Consider the following 20,749-nt stretch of genomic DNA (forward strand, 5'->3'; position numbering starts at 1 on the left):
CCTTTTCTGTAAAGCACAAATAGAACGAAATGGGTATCATTTTTGGAAGAATAGATGGAAGAAAATCCAGGGATTAGAAACCAGTACTTTGTACGTTTCATTCATTTCAGTTTGGTTTATCAGCATGAAGCGACTCCGATTCAACAAGATCCGAGTGACGGCAGAGAGGTGACAAAAAAAAAAAAAGGCAACTATTTGGAGTTGATTGAAGTGGAGCTAACCTAATATAGACAAAGTGATTGTTTTAAGTTAGCTTTTGTTTCAGTAGTGGTGAAAGGAGAACAGCCTGTGCGTTCGGTGTCTTTGTGTTAGCACAGAAAAGCATTATTGTAATAATACTTAAAGCCTTAAATATTTCTACTTTTTGTTATTTTATTTTTAACCTTTTAGGAGCTTTACCTTTTTTTTTTTTCTTTCTTTTAGCTAGTTAACACAGCGCTTCTTTAACAGGACATGACGGGCAACACTACAACGGGGACAGTTATGTTGCCTCGGGGGGGGGGGGAACCAACACACGGACGCAGATGGCGACGGCGCTCGTCTCGATTTCTTTCCGTGCGGTACTTGGGACACATTTTCTACTGGACTCGTTTGCTTTCACTCTCCCGATCTACCTCTCCTCAGTGAGCCGTTCCTCTGCAGAGGCCTCCAGCTTTTAGCAAACTCCTGCCACGGATTCTGCCCCCGTTTTAGACGTTCTTCTGCCTTTTTAGCTCTTCTGAATGTCCTCGCTCAGGCCTCATTTTTCAGCTGGCGATCAGGCCCAATTTGCGAACGATTTCAGTGATTGTTGTTGCACATTAGAAAAATAAAAAAAAAGATGCGTAACGATTGTATGCTGCTCTATCTGCTAAATGACAAAGCTATTCACAATATATTTTTTCTGGATTTTTGGAGACGAGAAAAAATATTTTGCTATATGTAAAAACAGCTGTCGTCAATACACATTCTGGAAATAGAGAAGTATGTATTTTTAAATGTTTCTGTGATTTGTTAAAATGTGTAGCACAAATTAAAATTCCTCATTGACTTAAGGATTCCGTTGTCTTCTCTTATTGGGACTCTTTACCTTTTAATAAGCCGACACATGCAGGTATCCAACCATCTTTATTCTTAAGTACCATCATTATCACAACAGTATAAATAATGGACATGCATGAGATCATTGTAATACAAATTTGAAAACTCAAAGATCCAAACTACCAATCAAGTTTAGAGTAAAACAAAGCTGATGAGGCGGCGAGAACGATTCACAAGAAATAAAAATGAAGCCAAAGCTGACTTGTTGATCCACTGGAAGGAGGGTTTGTAGTAAACAGGGAGGAGCCATTGCTTGTACCCTGGAACGGTGAACCAGAGCAGCTCAGAGGTCACAACAGACTAACCGTGGCTTTCTTTCTGTAGCGACCAAGTTTTATAAAAAATAAATAAATTTAAAAAAAAACTGGTATTCTACCTGGAGCCAAATGACATGAAATGTTGGTTTTGCTTAACCTTCATTGTGCACAGCTCAGAAAGCAGTGTTTTGCAAGTTGGGTGTCGCCGCCCCCCAAAAAGTGCAGCTTAAACTTAAATACATTTAGAAAAAGAATCCTTCCCAGGAAATACAAGTTCTTTCCATCCGTAGGTTTTAGTGATCAATATATTGACTCATTCCCTAAATACAGTTTCCTCTTCTGACTGTCAGATTGAAATATTTACACACTAGTATTTGATAACCAGATATTCACAACTAAAGTGAGCTTTGTACACAGGGGTTATGCATCAAAGTGAAGCCTGTTGTCCCACTGATCCAGTCCAGTGGAGAGCTGTGACCCACTCTCCCGTACAAAAGTACTAAAGTCAACATTTAGACACAACGACTCGAGTCTTATTGAGCAGACCAACAAACCCGAACTATAAAACATCCGACACTCTTAAAGCACCGTGTTAAAAACCTCCAGGTTCACAGAGGGCGACCTCTTGCTCCTCTGCAAAGCCTCATGGAATCATGAACAGTTTCAGAGTCCTTCCGCTCGAGAGCAGGGAAACTATTTTACCATGCTACTTAATGACTGTTACTAATACGTTTTCATTGCTTAAAAATACAGGTCGGGGGAGGGGAGGGGGGGGGGGGGGGGGGTCAGGTCAGCAGGAAGAGGCGCTGATCTTCTCCGAGACGTCTGGGTCGGACTTGGCCACCAGGAAGCGTAGACGGCCTCCTCCCAGGCGAATCAGGTCCACCGCGCTGTGGGGCGGGGGAGAGGGGAGGGGGGGGGGGGGAGAGTCCGGTTACGTGCAGCTCAGCAGAGACCGGCAGCGATCAATCGGAGGCAAATCAATCGGGTCAGGACGGTACCTCTGGTAGTCTGCTCCGATCAGACTGGTCCCGTTCACGGCCAGGATGCGATCCCCGATCCGCAGCCTGCCGTCGGAGGCCGCCGGGCCGTCTGGGATGAGGGTCCGGATGTAGATGCCCGGAGCGTTGAGAGGAGTGTGCTGCGGGGGGGGGGGGGGGGGGGTCTCATTACTTAGGTAAGGGGGGGATGGGGCTTATAGACGAGTCCATTCAAACAATTTAAAGAAATTAATATATACTCTTTATAATCTGTTTGGGACAAAACAGATACAATCCCTTAATTTTGGGACCTGGTATCTGTGGACCTCTGCCAGGCCTTGTGGGCGTTACTCTCTGAGTTCCTGGTCAGTTGGAGGACGTTGAGGATGTGGAGGCAGCTGGCCAGATGTTTCCAGTCTAAGATTCACCACATCCTTTGGAATTGTGGCTGACTTTGCAGTGGCGCCACCACTTTTAATCTGCTTTATACTTTAAGTCATTACCCGTCTTAATTTGGGGTGATTTTCCTCTGCCAGTACTCACTTATTTTTAGGACTTTTGGTAAAATAAGTAAACCTTTGATGAATAAAAATCCTTTGCTTTTAATAATAATTGTATGTTTACCTTATTTTCCAAGTCTTAAAGTCGGACCATAACGTGACATTAATGCTAGTCTCTTTCGATCTACTTTTTCTCAAAACACCATATAATGACACAATTCTAATTACTATAACTTTCTTTCAACAAACTGACTTTCTGTCTGGTCTGAATACTCAAAGATGTTTAATAGTAATGTTTCCCAAAGACAGAAACACACAGCTGAAACATTAAGTTAAAAAGGGTCAAACGTGTGCGTCGACTCACCAGGCCGTCGATGAGTCCCATGCCCAGTCCGTAGGGTCCTTTGTCCAGTTCCACTACAAACACCACACACAAGTCATCAGGAAGGGGAGAGGCGCCAAGGGAGGACACAGGGAAAGGAAACTCAGACCCACTAATACACCCTGCAGAGGACACGGACACCCACGTACACACAAACACACACACACACACACACACACACACACAGAAGGTCTCTCTATGGGGTTGGACAAAGCATAACAGGTAGTTGAGTGCAGAAGACACACATGCACACATGCTACATGATACAGCGCTAACGTGACGCACAACGTGTGCTCCTGTCTGCGGCCTGCAGATGTCACACTCCCTGCACGGCGAGCAGTGCTCAGGGGACACGGTGACGGTCACGTGAGGAGCAGAGAGGACAAAGACCGGTGCAACTTTAAAGCTGCTTGTCGTCAATTTCCGGACGACGCAAGACAATCACGTGACAGACAGCGTGTTGGTCACAAGGTGAAGGACCAACACGACACGCAGGTGAACTGATTTTCTGACGAACACTCAGTCGGGTTTTCCTGTCATTTTACCCTCCAGTCCGTTGCTGAGGAGTCCGTTGCTCTTCTTGCTCTCCGCCGCCGTTCTGATGGTGTAGCCGTTGGTGTGGGCGTTGGGGCCTGTGATATTCTTCCCTCCTCCTCCTCCTCCTCCGTCCGGGTACAGCGGGGTGTGGGGAGGGGTCAGAAGGCAGGACGGGTCCGGATTGGCTGTGCGACTGTGGTGCACGGTGCCGTTCCTCCTGAGGCTGTGCGTGTGCGAGTGGCCCGGGGGCCGGTCCCGTCCCCTCTCCTCTCCCGTCTCGGCCGGCGCCTCGTCCCCGGCGCCAGCGGAGCGGGGGCTGCTGTGCGCCGGGGGCAGCAGCTCCCTTGGAGTCGGGTGTGGGGTCTAACGTGAGGGTGCAATATGTTAGAAAAAGGGAAGGGGAAATCAATCTCAGTTTTTATCTTTCGCCTATGAAAAAGTGCACAAAAAGCGCAGTTGGTACATCACCGTCTTGAAAACGGTTATGCAGCTCGTTGGTCAGCTTTAATTGGAGTAATTCACCATTTGAAATGTTTTACCATGGATGCATTTTATGTGTGGATGCATTTGTGTACATGTGAGGGTGGAGTCAAACGGGGGATTATGGTCTAGTCAGCCGTTCCCACTAATTAGACAGCCTAAAGACTAATCAGATTAACCATGATTTGCCCATGTCTAGGTTTCTGCGAGTGAGCGTGAGCGTGTGTGTGTGTGTGTGCGCGGGTTGGCTGGAGTGGAGGGTTTTTTGTATTTCATTTATGGGATTATGAGGAACCCCTCAACAGCCACATCTGCCGAGGCACATGGCCTGGATTACTGCTAGGTGTGTGCATTTGACGGTGTGTGTGTGTGTTTGTTTTCGGGACCTGGACGTCGGGCCAGTCAGCTGTGTTGGTTCCATTGGAGTGTGTGTGCACACTGGGCGCGTTGCTCTGCGTCTTGGTGCGCAGCCCCCACAGATAGTGGCGGACGTAGAGCAGCTGCCTGTAGATGCTGTCTTCCACACACTCGCTGTCCAGGTCCACTCTGAAGCCGGCGCTGGGCAGCACTATGGGGGGGTGGTTCTCAAAGCTCTCCAGGAGGTCCACTGAAGACACACACACACACCCTGAAATACCTGATTGCTGCACGGCACGTTTCACAGCTTTCATACTTAATACATACATAATAAATCAGTTTAGGTTGTTTTCATAGGAATGTACACATAAAACACATGAATAACTATAAAGAAATAGCCTTCTCGCTGATTTACTTGAGGAGGAGTAGTAGTAGTAGTAGTAGAATAGCAGCCTTTGTCATAAGAAGTTATGCATTTTTCAAAATATTCAAAAACGCTTGAAAAGTTTAACTGACGGACACAGGGTTCATTTCTGGGTTCTTCTTAGTTATTTTTAGTACTCAGAAATTCCGCCCTTTACCCGTTCTGTATATATAGGCTTCATCCTCACTGCCGGGTTGCCATGTCGGGACGGGGCCGATCTCTGCTGTGAGCTGGTACTGAGTGAGAATCCTGTGCAGCTGGACCGGCTTCAGAGCCGGATGCTCACTGGACAAAGCTCGCCAACTCACCTGCACACAGAGAAGAAATAAAAGAGAAAAAGGAATGAACAGCTAATTATTTATTTTTGAATACGACCGTGCTATCAGAGGTCAGAAACAAGTTGATCCTGGTGAAACCTTCTCGAATGACGTCAATGAATAGCCGGCCAAAGCGACGCGCTTTAATGAACAACAGTTCTTCCGGATGCGTTTAAAAACAGTCCGAAGATCGATGAGCGTTAATCAAAGCTTTCCTCGGATTAGAAGCTTACTGAGAACTCATCATCTCAACAGCAATCATTCGTGAACCCATCCGCCTCCATGTAGATCAACACTGTAGTGAAACCTGTGTGTGTGTGTGTACCTGTGTGAGCTGTTGTGGGGGCGTGGCCAGTATGGACACAGCGCTGTTGAGTTTGGTGAAGAATTTGTCCGCCAGGTGTCCCAGACCGGACCTGCTGGCCCACTCCATCACCATCCGCAGACACGCCTGGATCTGCAACACCTTGGAGCGCTGGAACCAACCCCGAGATGCACCTGTGCGCGCACACACACACACACACACGCACACACACACAAAACACTGACGCATTGTTTTGCATCTTTATGGAATACAATATTCATGCTATTCTGTTTTTGATGTGTTAGTGTCATAGACACACACACACACACACACACGCGCCAGAGTGAGTGTTTTCACCAGAGGCGCTGCAGAAGATTTCTATTCTTGGACGTGAGCATGTGTGAGACAACAGGAGTGTTTATCCTGGACAGCAACACATGAATTATTACGCCGCAGACATGAATTTTTAAGTAATCGATTATCGAAGCAAAAGCAACAGTGGCAACGGCCACCTGCTCATCGCAGAATACAAATCAACTGCTGCACAGCGCGTACACACACACACACACACATATATATAATATGTCTATACGCAAGCCTGGGACAGAACCAACGTTGCCCCGAGCGGATCTATTTAAGGACGCGCGTAGGACAGACAGGACGTGCAGGAAAATATTACTGGGTTCATTCCATATTTTATAAACACAAATATTGACTATTTCTATAAGGAAAAATCAAGGAGGGGGGCTTCAGGTGTGTGTGTGTGGGGGGGGGGGGGGGGGGGGGGGCGACGCCCCATCTAACTGCCAGAATAATGTTTACATGGGTATACTTTTCAAGTAGGCCGCTGCCCACTCGATGCGGTCGACGCATCGAGTGGGCAGCGCGCCCGCGTATTGAGTGGTGCCGGTCTGACAGTAACCCCCACCTCCCCCCGCACCCACCCTGCCCTTGTGTAATCCTCGCTCTCTGGTACACATCAAAGAACTGAAAGGAAGTTCTGTGTAAAGTTAGGCAGGCGATAAGTTGAAATCTGGCGTTTGTGTGAAGATGTCATCCCATAGTCTGTCAATCTGCCGTTGCATTGCCTCACTGCAGCTATAATTCCTATTTAAGCTTTCTGAAATAAGCCCCCCAATGTGAGCTCTGTCCTGCTGGGTTCAGTACAAACAATGACAAACAACTGGACTTATGGAAGCGATACCCAAGTGTCTGTACACAAATACAAATATTTAAAGTTTTAATGAATCAGGGACTATCTACTAAATAACTAAGAAAAGAAGAGTGAGCATTTAACGAGGGGAGAAAGGATGTGGATCATAACCAATCTGCCAAATATCTTCTTAATTAATGAATAAATTGTTTGACTGCAGATTTCCAAAAATCCAATTTGACACTTTGAAATAGCTTTGTTTGTACAACAGAGGAAGAACAAAAACATATTTCAGTTTACAGTGACATTGGACAAAGTAGGAAATCCTCTCATTTGAGAAACCACCAGAAAGGAATATGTTGTATATTTGTTTAGAAAATGCCTTTAAAAGTGAGGCGACTGATTGTTGCACCTGTGGTTGTAAGGTGGGAATACAAATACACACACGTCCTTTAAGTGAATCCAGACAAGACTTCTAATCCATTACTTAGTATCATCGCTTTTAATATAAAAGCTAAACGAAGCTCAGACATGACAGGAAGCCTTAGGAGGAAATAAACTGGCAGCATCACATGCAGACAGCACACACAACCTTTCGACTCCTCTGCCATATGTTTTACCCCCCCCCCCCCACACACACACTCCTCTGTAATAGGCTTATGTCTAGGGCATACAGTAATCTATGTATGAGGCATCGTAAAGGGACGAGACATCACTTAACCTCTCAGCAAGGGTGTCATAATGCCCCAAAGCAGCCGGTTTACTTGCACAGAATAACCCTCCACACACAGGTCGCTGTTCACTCTCAGACACGCGGTCCGAAACGCACACGGACGCACACAAAGTCATTCCAGCCACGGAGCTCCTGCACCACCTCACAGCTCCTCCCCGGCTCGCTGCGAGATGCAGCCGGAGCAGAGTGAGCGCTGCAGAGAGCTCGCTGCCAGCGTCAGCGTTACCTGCCACAAACTCACTTTGCTGTTACCATGGACACCAGCAGCGGAGAAATGTCAATGAGCTGCAGAAAGGGGAGGGAGGGAGGGAGGGAGGGAGGGAGGGAGGGAGGGAGGGAAAGAGAAAGCCAGACGGATGGAGAGAGGGAGGCAGGGGAGCCTCTGCATGTATATAGGGGGATTTCTCCTAAATGTGATCTCTCCTGTCTCCATTGGCTAATGAAGACATATGGCGGGTGCATGAGTGTGTGCTTGTGTGGCTGGAGATGCAGAGCGAGGCTGTGGAGAGGTTGGAAGTGATAGGTGGTCGCACCCTTAGAGAAAGCCGGGCTAAATGGGGGTGTTTTGTCTGTATTTGGGTAATAGACAATTAGTGAGATTATCGCAACAACTGACTGGCCTTCCAGCACTTTTCCCTCCCGCCCTCATCCAATCCAACCTCCTCTTCTTTGTCTCACCCCCCTGATGGCCAGATGGAAGGAAGGAAAGCAAGAAAGAGGAGGCGAAGGGGGGGGGGGCACACAAAATGCAGACAGGAGAAGGGCATTGAGGAGAAATCTGTGTTCCGTCTCTGTCAAAACGCTGACAAGGACACAAGGACACTCACACTCAGTCTCTCTATTACACACCAACAACTGCACGAATCCTGAGGGGGGGGGTGTTTATTGGAGTGCGAGTCTGCGGGCTTTTTGTCCTACCTTTGTCCATTAGCTGGTTAAACAGCGACACGTTGGAGAAGAAGAAGAGATATGCAAACATCTGAGCCTGGATCTCCGCGTGGACCTGGTAGCCCTGCAGAAGCTCCTGGCCATTCTGAAACACCTGCACACAGGAAAGAAAAAGTATTTTATGAACAAATATGTCGACTATATATATATATATATGTATACACATACATATATCTGCATTGAAGGTGTATGATGTTTACACCAATAAAAACACTCATGGCTGCACCTTTCCATCCAAATATTCTTGCATCTTAGGAATCATTTTTAAGTTAAGTAAAATGTGATACAAATATCAGAAAGATCCCAACTAATTGTGTAAGAGTAACACAATAGGAGGCAAGCAGAGTTTGACTGTCTCGACCTTGAGTTCTTGCTGCACCAAGCAAAATGAAGAAAGATGTCAACAATCCCCTCTGACCCGAGTGTCATCCTGCAGCCCGGCAGGAGCAGGTGGTGCAGTCATTTTATACACATGCTGTTGATAACTTGCTCACTGATATTTAGTTTGCTATAAACCACTTTGGAGAAACTTTAATTGTTATAATCAATTGCTATTCATAAAAGTAACTTGTCGATTTATCTGCATCTCTTCTGCTTATTGACCACCATCACTCTTAATGAGCATACTAAAAACATTCCTTTCTTCCACAGGGCCACGTCAAGCTACATGAATTATTTTTTAAATAATAGATACCCAGGGCCCAGGGATTCTGACTGACGTTAACTATAAATAACAAATTTCTGACACTTTCTGACCATTAATAATAAGTTGCTCACACGTGCTCACCTGCAGGACCCTGCGCACTGGTTCAGGAAACCCGACACCTCCTTTCCAGCAGGGCTCAGAGCTGTCGACTGGGAATGGATTACAGTCCAACAGACCTGGTAGCACGACATAAAGAGCCTGCAGGGACACACACACACACAGTCATTACGACCCCAGACCGGACCCCATCTCGTCAGTCGCTGCGCGTGAGGTTTTCAGCGTTAACGGCGATCTGTTGTCACAAAAATTAATTAAGAAATAAAATGACATTTAGCAGTGACCGGTTGGTTACCTTGGTGATATAGTAGACACATTGCTGGAAGGTGTACATTATCACTTCTTCCAAGATAGTCATCGCCTCCTCATTGGCTGATATGGTTGCAGATAGCAGCGACTCCTTCGACCCTAAACACAGACGAATGTAGCTACATCAATGTCTTCAGCTTGAGTAAGGCCTCGTCCTTCAGACCCCTCAAGTGTGTGTGTACCTTGTAGTGTCTCTATGCAGTGTGTGTACGCTGGTGCTCTTTGCTGGATAAAGTAGAGGATCTCGATGGAGTTGGACATCCAGAAGAAGATGGTCTGCAGGTCTGGGATCAAGTCAGAGATACTGAGCATAGACAGGTTGGCTGGGTCCTGGTTACTAGGATACAGAAACACACACACACACACAAAGAGTGAAGGGTTAAATACTGCCACACAGAACACACCAAGCTACTTATAAACTGTACAGGAGCACATATGCTCTCGTTCTGTTGTAAAGTGATACTCACTGCTGAGCTTGCTTCTGAGCCAGCTCCTTTGTCTTCTCCTGCATCACAAACACACACACACACACACACACACACACACACACACACACACACACACACACACACACACACACACACACACACACACACACACACACACACACACACACACACACACACACACACACACACACACACACACAGCAATTAAGCGCTCATTAAACTTTTAGGCTGTGCGTAGGAGAACCAAACTTCATGACGCTATCACTAACCTGCAGAAAGAAAACCTCTTTTACAAAACCTAACGCTCCGACAGAGACGCACAATCACTTTGTGCCTCATTGGACGAGATAAAAGCTTAAGTATTTATAAGACGAACCCCCCCCCCCCCCACCCTCACCCCTTTCAGGATAAAAGGTGGATAAACCAGATAATTACAAAAACTGTACAACGTTTGGAGTTTCCAGCAGTGATTTAAAACAGAGGCACACCCCCTTACCCAAATATCAGGTTATACATTATAATACAAGGAGGAAAAACAAGAAGCACACAGAAAATCTCATATTAAGAAATCTATTACTTGGCCTATTATCTCCTGACTTTACGGAACGTGGCCAAATCTGGGTTTCCAATTACCTCCGCTAAATAATTTTTTGGGGGGGTGAGACCCTGCTTCAGATGAAAACAACAGGATAAGCTACAGCCAAGTGGACATGGAACCCACTCAAGAGAATCAGCCCCGATCCGTATCATCACATCATCTGTACCTCTACACTTATTCTATGGAGACCATACTTGTTTAGATAGAGAGACGGGGACACTGACCCATGCGATGGTCTGGATTAGACGGACGATCTTGAGCAGTAGTTTCCCAAAACTCCCCGGTTGGAAGGTTGAAGCAGAGTGTTGAATGCAGAGACACAGCAGGTAGGCAGGGGTCAGCTTATGGTCGTCTCCTGGGAGGGGGGGGTAAAAAGCTCAGAGATAAAAATATATCCAGTGTTCCTGACAACCTGAACATATGAACAATGTAATCAGGTCACAGACCTCCAGGTTCGATGAGGGACACGATCCTGTTCAACAGCTGGTCTTCGTGAGTCTGATCAAATTCCAGCTGCAGCCTTCTTTTCTGAACCCCTCCCGCTCTTCCTCCTTCCCCTCCGGTCGAACCGTGGGGCCCCCCAGGTGCCGCGGCCGCCGGCGCCCCGGCCCCCACGCCGCGGGGTTTCACCAGGTGGGGCTTGAAGCCGCGTCGGACCGCAGGAACACCGGTCGCCTGCGCCCCTTTGTCCTTCAGGACGGAGCCGCACACCTTGCAAGTGTGAGCGCCTCCCCCGCCGCCGCCCTCCCCCTCCTCCCACCCGGCGTCGTACACCTGGCCCAGGGAGCGGAGGCGGGCCAGGGTCTGAGCGGGCAGGGGCTTGGCGCCCGTGGGGTCCTTGTACAGGAAGATGTAGTGCGCTCCGAACGAGAGCAGGTCGCCGTGCCGCAGCGTGGTGGAGCGCTCGCACCGGGAAAAGTTCACCAGGACCGTGGCGTGGAGCACCGGCTCCACCGCCACGCAGGGCCGCGGGCCCTCCGCCGGCTCCCCCTCCCCTTTGGCGTTGGCGTGGCGACGGGGCGCGGGCACTCGCCGCAGGCGGCAGTGCAGGGGCAGGATGTCGGGAGAGAAGAGGCAGATGTTGGGGCGGGCCGACGGCGTCTCCTGACCCACCGTGTGCTGCTCTCTGTTCAGCAGGTACACCAAGCAGTCCTGCCGCACGGACACCGGGTTACAGCACAATCGTTTTTACACGTTTTCGGACGCGTGAGCCCCCTCCCCCTGCTCCTCACCTGCTGGTTGTATCCCTGGAGCAGCAGCAGGTGCGGGGACTGGTAAAGCGAGTGCCTGACCCCCGGCTGACTCCCCTCCTCTTTCCTCCGGCCGCTGGGGGCCGCCTCGCGCTCCCGGCCCCTCAGGGGCCCCGGCAGCGTGGAGTAGTGACGCTTGGGCTCGTCCCCAACTCCCAGCTGCAGAGACACGCATGCATTCCAGGATTTCACGGGCCCACCGGTCACTTAAATAACCACAATCGATGACTTCAAGCGTGAGGGGGGGGGGGACCCACCTGGTTGAGGCTGGTCTCGCTCAGGCTTCGGCTGAAGGACGAGTTGCTGGATCGGGGCAGCGTCAGCGTGCCCTTTGCCCTGTTCCTCTGCAGCTTACGAGCCTGAGCGTTAATATCTAAAGCGGGAGGCAGAGGAGAGGAGTGAGAGAGCGCAACAAGGGGCGAGAGAAGGATGACGAAGGACCAGAGGGGAGAGGCAGAGAGGGAAACAGTGGAGACGAAGAAGAAGAAGAAGGTGCATTGTTATGTGTGACTCATGAAGTGAAGTCCGGGTACAGGACGGTACACGAGTGCATTAACAGTCATGAGTGGGAACAAACCAGTCAGATTAGGTAAAATGGTGCTGGGTGGAGCGGCACATGTGACCTGATGAGGCGAACTGAGCAGCTCCTCATGACTTTAACTTGTGGCCATGCGATGGCTCACACACACACACACACACACACACACAAACACACTGGTTGAACCACTGGCAATGGGGGTGGCGCCTGTGACAACGCAGGTAGAGGTGGTCTCCATGGCAATGACTGACAGCCACCCTACCTGAGGCCAGTCCCCACCTTTAGAGCTGGACTGTACCACCCGACCACAGCGCAGGGGGGAGCTCCTGTGCTTGCCAAGCCCGGACCGACCCATTAGAGCCGCCAGGAATTGGGAGGTTTTGGGCCCTACAGCGGGGTGGGAGGGGTTAGGGAGGGGAGGGATGGGGAAAACAACCCCTCACCAAAACACCAAGCACAGAATAACCCCCCCATTCACACGCAAACATCACCCGCACACCACGAGACGCACGTGCACTGTGGAGGACCAAAGGAGAGAGGCTTCTAGTGAGCAACAGCAGTTAGTAAGGAGAGACACGGTTAAAGGTACGAGCTTACAGGATTTCCCCCTCTAACATATCACCGTCATGTTATTGAGATTTCACATTCCATGTCACGCAACAGCGCCAACTATTTGGGTGTTTTTTTTTTAATTTTGTATTTTTGAATATTTGAAACCAGCCGAGTTGTGAATGCAAATTGCCTCACTGAAATTGCGATTTGACCGTGTGTGTGACATGTTGATGTAATTAATGAAAATCCTAACAGTACCTTTAAAAAGGTGTGTGTAAAAAAAAAATACACACAATTCACAGACGTGCATGCACACGCACACATACACCAGAGGAGGAAAGAAACCGTGAAAGAGAAGTAAAGAGAAAAGAGACTCCGGGGTGTGTGTGTGAGTTTTCTAAACACAACAACACAAAAGAGAAGAGGTTAGTATGGAAATGAAGATATTAATACTGATATGTATAAGGTAATAAAGCATTTTATCCCAGGAGGTATTTTTTGCTCCGATCATATTATTGTTTTGGTTGATGATAATCGTTTTTCTTATTGTGAAAAAAAGAATAATAATGTAATGTGCACATCAAACCCCATCAAACGCCCTACTTAGTCTCACAGTGGATGGAGCTTCCCAGCGATGACACCCACAAAAAAAGGAGGCACTGATGAAGTCATCCATCTAAAATCTATGTCAATCCCTCCAGGAAACCTCAGCGTCGGTTGTGTGTTCACAGTTCAGGTGTGACACAGTCGTTGTGTGCGGGTGGCTGCTCTGGTGTGTGTAGTAGATGCCATTGATAAAAACACTAAGGTGCCCCCCCCCCCCCCCTCCCAGCCGGCTGCAGAGGATTCAGCTTTCAATCAAATAATCGACCCGCTATCCATGCATTTCCACTGCCCTGGTTAGGGTTTTGTGTGTGTGTGTGTGTGTGTGTCTTTCTTTAAGTGCTCGGTCGCACGTGTGTGTAACTCAAACGAGACCCCGTCTTTAGAAAACAGCACAAAAGACAAAAACGACAACACTGGTTATCACCCAGGGGACAACATCTTCTCTGCAGGATTATTACTGTGCCGAAAGCTCTTATTCCGCGCACACACACACACACACACACACACACACACACACACACACACACACAGGTAACGAGCTGTGCTTTTCTGCTGAGTTCGACATGTCAAGAAAGGAGGGGAATTAGACCGGCTGTGCGTGCGTGCATGTGAATATGTGTGCACCTGTCAATCTACGTGTGTGTGTGTGTGTGTGTGTGTGTGTGTGTGTGTGTGTGTGTGTCCCGTCACCTGCAGTCACGGTGTCCTTCTCCTTGGCGTTGAATTCCTCCACCTCTGTCCTCCGGCGCAGCTCAAACCTGCGAGCGTGTCCTTCTCGGGGTTTCCAGAGCTCTTGCAGCAACAGAGGCTTCTCGTTGTCGCCCATCGCACGCAAGCACTCGGTCCGCCAGCCACCGCCGCCGCCCCCCCCCTCCTCCCCCTCCTCCTCCTCCTCGTGCTTCTCCTCCTCCTCCAGCCGGCCGATCACGTCGCACAGCACGTAAGAGTGGGCCGCGTTCTTGTTCAGGGAGTAGCGCTCGAGCGCCTCTTTGACCAGCTCCTGCGCGCTGGAGCGCGGGGTGGCCAGGACGCTCTTGTAGTTGGCGCCGGCACAGATTTCATCGCCGAAGATCTTCAGCACGCCGGGGGCGGAGCTCTGCGTGGACAGCTCGGCCGGGTCGTCGGTCGGCCGCTCCGGGGGTTCGGTGTTGGAGCGGCGGTCCCCGCGGGTGTTGGTCCCGGTTTCCACTGGGACGCGGTCCCTGTAGCTGAGCGTACGGTACAGCACCTGGTGTCCAATGCACAGGAGGCCCACTCCATCACAGGCAGCATTCATTTATCCATATTAAAATATAATCAGTTCAACAAACTTCCCAAAAAGAACATTTTGAGTGATCAACTATGGGGAAATTACATTTAAAGGAAGTGAAGTGTCTTCAGCCAAGCCAACGACTGAGTCTGTACCTAAATCGCTGCTTTGAGCTAACTGTGCTAAATGCTAACAGCAGAATACTGAAAGTCATAATGTTTAAAGTTTGCAGGAACATCTTGTTTAGTTCGGTCAAATTGCATCTCTTAAACATCTCCTTTGACCTTCTTCTGAAGTGACAAAACGATGCTCTCCCACAATTTGGTTTTACTTGGGATGAAATGCAGTGTGTGTGTGTGTGTGCGTGCGTGTACCTGTGTGAAGGTCCTGCTCTGGCGTTTCAGCCGGCTCTTTGACGGCAGGGACATGCTGGCCCCAGAGGAAGAACCGTAGAACATGGTGCTGCTGTTGGCTTCGCAGGCTCCACAGCTGGGGAGCGAGGAAAACACACTCTAAATATTCTACTTGTTCCCTCGATGAAGGATTTAAATATTCCCACCTTACCTTGATGGTTATTGTCGCTACGTTGTGGGGCAGCACCAGGCAGATGGATGCTGCTTAGGGTCACAGGCTTTTCATTTCCCTCTCACCTTTCACACTGCAGGGGCAGCAGATCAAAAGACCATTCAAAAGCTCTTTCCTCCGACTTTGAGTTCACTGGATAAATGTAACCACAGCTGGTCCATCTCATCTTTTAGATGACAACCACAAAAAAAAAAAAAAACTGAAAATGTTACATTAAAATCTAGTGTTTATTTACTTAAAACTTGTAATTGTAAGCAACTAGAAAGCTAATTTCCACAAAATTGTAAAAATGCATAAATTCATTTGTCTTCAATGTTTTTTTCAATGATCTTTCCGATAAATGACTTTATTTGTTTGTATCTAAAACTAAAGCTCAAGGTGATTGCTTCCTTCAAACGCTTCAAATTTGAAGAGCTGAATTTTCCAGTGTCTGATTGTGTTGCATTGATTCCCCTCAAAGTGTATTGATTTCCATCCATCTTGAGAGCCATCTCAACCTCGGTTCATCTGAACACCTAAACCTTTATTTTTATTTTTTTTAAACTACTATTTCTGCACATTTCCGTCTCAACAGAACGTGCCCCCTCCCCCCACTCCCCCACCGAAAGGGGAGTCACGCCTCACTCCTTGCCTCCCATGACCTCTTTTGAGCGATGAACAGGTTCCATCAGGAAGCAACTGTGCATTTTCAAGGCGTGCATTTATCACAGAACTATACATGAAAAAATATATATATATATATGAATTATCATGATAAAAGAAGCTGAGTATCATATTTCCCTTCAACAGATATTTGCCAAGGACCACAAAAGGTGTTGTTGAAGCTGACTCTGCAGGCACTGCTGGGATAACGTGACTATTTTAAATGCCTGCTAATCCACAGTAATCTGGCTACTTGGGCCGCAGTTTAACTCAACCGTGGGACCAACACGGCACCCGGTGCGTCGAGGTGGACTCGGGGCCTACGTTTGGATCCCGGCTGGATAGTGTTTGAACTGTTTCACAGTTACGGGAGATCGCGTCACGCGGACTTCTCCTCCGGCTCCTCTTTTCCTCCCCGTCTCCCTCGTCCTCCGGAGGCCAGAAGGTCGGCCACACGAAGAACCGGCTACAACTTGTGACCGCGTGGGTTCTGCTCTCCGCTCGGTGCCCGCCCGTCCGGTCCGGCCCGGTCCGTCTGTTTGCGGCTTTGGGCTCAGTTGGTCGCCAGTAGCAACCGCCGAAGCAACAAAAGGCAGGAGAAAAGCCTCCCCGAAATTAATCCGCAGATGAGTCGTCAGGCGCGCGCGACACGAAACCGCCGCCGCCCCCGCCCCCGCCCCCCCCCCCAATCAATCACACGGTCAGCAGGTGTGAGGGTGAGGTGATCGAGGTCGAGCTCCTCACGTGCACGCAATTATTAATCAATTAGCGTGCAGAACGGTTTCGACGTGTGGAAAAAACATTCAAAAACAATAAAATGCTTCAACGCGTCGGGGGTGGTCATAATATACGTCAACGTCTTGGGGGAGGGGGGGGGGGGTTGTAATGTTGGTAAAATGTAAAATAGCCCCTGGAAAAGTTGTGCGATTCCAGCAGCGACGAGCCCAGCGGTCCCCCGGTCCCCCGGGGGCGCCCCCCGGGTGTCTGTTGCGTCGGTACTCACGCTGCCTGCAATGCGTGGCTCCATGGCGCGGGGGAATCCTCCCTGGCTGCTCCCTCATTCCGGGCTCTCCTGCACGGCACAAGATCCCCGGAAAAACAAAGTCGGGGGAGGGAAGGGGAATTTTTTTTTTTTTTTTTTTTAAACGAGCGACACCCAGCCGTCCGTAGCTGTCCACACACTTTAACCCCCCCCTCGGAAAAGAAGCTGCCCGTTAACTTGGACCACAGCCTACCGCCGAGGGCTCCGGTCTCCGTGCGCACATCTCCGCCGAGTGTCCAGCTCTGCCCGCTGTCTGCGGCCACCGCATTCCCCCATCCGCTAACCGCTCACCGACGGGACGCGACGGAAACAGCCGAGCGATGCGCGCCGCCTCACCTCGGCACACCTGCTCTGGCACCCGAGTGCGCGCACACGTCGCCCCCTGGCGGACACCCGCGGCACAGCCACGAGATGATCCAAAGAGTTCCTTTGAAGACTTTCAGGAAAGAAGTACCGTTTTTATGTTTAAATATTTGAAGAACCTGAAACACATATTCTGTCTGGGATTATCGATGTGATTGCTTATTTCAGAATCTAGCAGCAAAGGATGTTAATCATCAGTCAATCAGTTCAAGAGTTAAGTAGTTCAGGACAAAAATGTTTATTAATACAGAACTTAATTTTACATATATTGGGTTATTAATACAAATGTTAGTATTGCCATTTATGAAACATATTCATATGTATAAATATATATATATAAACTCATACAAAATGTATGGTAGTCACATTTCACTGTTTCATTCATTGACTATTCAAGAATACATTATTTCTCATCATTTTTGTGGTTTTATTTTAATTACCGTTATGTGTTTTAACATGCACCAATAAATGCAGCTCTTCTTTCTGATTTAATTCACTATACTCGACATGACAGTTTGATTAGGCTGAAAAAATGGTTATCAACGGGGCATCTATAAAAATAGCTATTTCGTTATAGGATTTATACTTTATTTTATGATAAGAACCCGATAGCAATGAGTCGAAAAAAGAGGTAAAACATTACAAAATGTTGAGTACAGGAATATACTGCATGAAAAGGTTTTTTTTATTACAAGAGAAATAGAAAAGATAAAAGCATAATTGGTATCAATAGGCTTATCACAGCACAAAAGCACCAATACTCACACACAGAAACCCAGAGAGAGAAAGAATATGAGATAGTATAATCAATCTTGTACGACCGCAAAGAAAAACACACCGAACAGCTCTGAGATCAGAGTCAGCAGCACCACAACCACAGAGCGTCCATAAACAACAGAGGGTCCATGAAGGCTTCATACAAAGTCCGTATGTGACAGGTAATCCATTCTAGACAAGACAAACAAACGTGAAATCCTCAAATTCTTAAATGTACTACATCGTAATAATAATACTGCCAACGATGGGCTATAACACCCGAGAGTACTCCGAAACAATGAGGTACTCTCGAATTGGGGAAAATATCTGATCTGTTTCATTCATAAAGATGTCCACAGTGTGACAAATGTAACCCTTAGTCAATTGTCTCAATACATTTGCTTTGACTTGAAGTGTCCCATAATGAATAAATGACAAAAGCGTTAAACAACGAGAATAACAAAGATCTGTCTTTTAATTTCTCTCTTCGTTTTTTTCTTCTTAGATATATTTGTTACGACGCTCCAGTTTAATGCATTCATTTGCTTGTTGGTAAATTGAAACAAAGGAAAGCTTTTAGTAATATTTAGCAATGAACATTTTGAAGTGTATTTAAGTCGACCTGTTCTGTTAAAATGTGCAGATATGTTGTTATTTCTTTGATAATATTTGTAAAGTTTAACTATTTAGATATTAAGTAATCAAATCCTTTTTCCACATTTTTGAGCTACAGGACTCACCTGAAAGAAAATACACCAAATTAGTATTCATCACGCAGGATTCTAATGTAAATCTAAAAATTGTTTTCGAGCAGATTTAGAGGATTGATGAGCTTTGGTCAATGTATGATTGTAAAGCTTCTGTATTTAGTCCCGCTGCTGCGAATATCCTCAGTGTTTGTATGACAACTTCTTGCTTAATAAATGTTACCCATACATGCAGCTTGCAGAAAACACGTCTGCGGCGCCCTGAACCACCTTGAGCAGGTTCAGCCGACCTTGAATGCGGCTTCACAGGCGTCTCGACCCAAATGATCCGAATCCTGAGAGACAAACGGCAGCGAAAAAAGAAAAGAAAAAAAGATGTTGAACGGGAACAGAAGTTTTGCAAAGGTTATTTTACACCTATGAACACTAGACGCCGTGACCTGTCGGGTCACACTGATCCTACGACACACGCTGGTCCAAAACACCGCCTGCAAACGCACACACACACACAGCTCAACACTACGAGTACGTACGTGTTTCGGAATATACTTGAGTATACTTGTGTTCAAGGTACATGCGTGCACGTGTAAACAGAGACTCAGCCGATTAGGGTTTCATGGGAGTCTGGTAGTATAGGATACATACAAGCACGCACACACACACACACACACACACACACCTGAGATGCCTTAATATTGGGCCAGATTGTTCAACAATACTATAGCTTCAGTTTCCTTTCAAGTGTGAGACGTTTATGGTAGTACTGTGCTATCGTGTACGGCAGTGAAGTCTTCTGGCAGTGCTGAGTTCAACAGTGTGGTGGGGGGGGGGGGGTTTCCCCCTTCTTGGGTTTTCAACCACGTAGCGCTTACAAACTCCATCGAATGGTCCCATTAAGTTCAAGATGGTGAAGATATTTAGCCGACAGGGTAAAGTACATCAGGTGAAAGTAAAGATGAAGTCAACATACACTGTACGCCATTGATAAATATACAGCGTGTAAACCCTACCCATCACTAAACTAAACCGCCAATATACAACAGCAAACTTTTCAAAGCCAGTGGTTAGGTTTGATAATCTGTAGATCCCGGTCAATGTGGCGGCACTGAAGTTCATGAAGATCTGTATGTTCCAATAAATAAATTTAAAAAAAATCTACAATCATGCTTGATTTTTGGAAATCACAGTAAATCACTGTAAATGTACCGAAGTGTAGTACAATGTAGAGAGTACAAGTAGTAACGCAAACAGTGACAATACCATCTGGGAGTAATTTACCCATGTTGCAACTTCCTAAATATAATTGAACCAAAACCTTCAAACGATGTTCCTGAAATGAATTACGACAGTGGAGTCAGCTGATTGGAGACATGGTCCTCCTCTCGACAAAAGGACAATGTCTCTAATTCAGCGACAGAGAGAGAGAGAACTTCCAACGCGTGGCGACTCATCGTTTTGGAATGAAACCAAAGTTCCAGGTTTGAGGTTGAACTTTAACCGGAACGCTGCATGAAAAACAAAAACAAAAAGTGTTGCCGCGTCTCGATTCACAGGCCGGAGGCCTGGAGGCCTCGCCGCGTCCTGCGACGCGCTCAGAGGCCGGAAGACGCTACCAAGCCTCGTCTCCCTCATTCTAAATCAATTCTCAATTCTTAAAATCGACCACGATCAGCCGTGCGGACTGGGACTCATCCTGCTTTCAATGGCGCCTTGCCGCTCGGATGCTAGCGTGCTTAAAAAAAAAGCCCCGTCATGGTGAATCCCACTGGCTGAATGCACCGTTAGTTTGGGTCCCTGTGATGTTGGCGGGGGGGGGTAGGGGGGGCAGCCTGTGAATCGGTTACACGGCGGGGGCATCAAGCACGGGAGAGTTTCTTCCCCCCCCCCC

At 47.8% G+C, this 20,749-nt stretch overlaps 1 protein-coding gene across 4 annotated transcripts; it reads right to left on the bottom strand.

Annotated features, from left to right (window-relative positions):
• Window positions 1–1,090: 1,090 nt before the first annotated feature.
• On the bottom strand, window positions 1,091–20,747 carry radil (Ras association and DIL domains). Of its 4 annotated transcripts, XM_037471189.2 has the most exons (22): window positions 17,229–20,747; window positions 16,997–17,065; window positions 15,331–15,424; window positions 15,141–15,255; window positions 14,208–14,745; window positions 12,639–12,746; window positions 12,079–12,194; window positions 11,804–11,980; window positions 11,018–11,723; window positions 10,796–10,926; window positions 9,992–10,029; window positions 9,707–9,861; window positions 9,511–9,623; window positions 9,240–9,356; window positions 8,423–8,546; window positions 5,640–5,812; window positions 5,155–5,305; window positions 4,603–4,823; window positions 3,745–4,099; window positions 3,182–3,321; window positions 2,339–2,478; window positions 1,091–2,227 (listed from the first exon to the last, which is right to left on the bottom strand). In XM_037471189.2, the coding sequence occupies exons 4-22, from the start codon at window positions 15,222–15,224 to the stop codon at window positions 2,128–2,130; spliced, it is 3,687 nt and encodes a 1,228-aa protein (XP_037327086.2). In that variant the 5' UTR covers window positions 15,225–15,255; window positions 15,331–15,424; window positions 16,997–17,065; window positions 17,229–20,747; the 3' UTR covers window positions 1,091–2,127. The 4 variants fall into 4 exon arrangements, with proteins under 4 accessions (XP_037327086.2, XP_062420192.1, XP_037327089.2 ...); XM_062564208.1 differs by lacking the exon at window positions 17,229–20,747 and having other exon boundaries at window positions 16,997–17,186; XM_037471192.2 differs by lacking the exon at window positions 17,229–20,747 and having other exon boundaries at window positions 3,182–3,234; window positions 16,997–17,185.
• Between the last annotated feature and the right edge of the window lie 2 nt (window positions 20,748–20,749).

Source organism: Pungitius pungitius, chromosome 9, assembly GCF_949316345.1.
Source record: "Pungitius pungitius chromosome 9, fPunPun2.1, whole genome shotgun sequence".
NCBI lineage: Eukaryota > Metazoa > Chordata > Actinopteri > Perciformes > Gasterosteidae > Pungitius > Pungitius pungitius.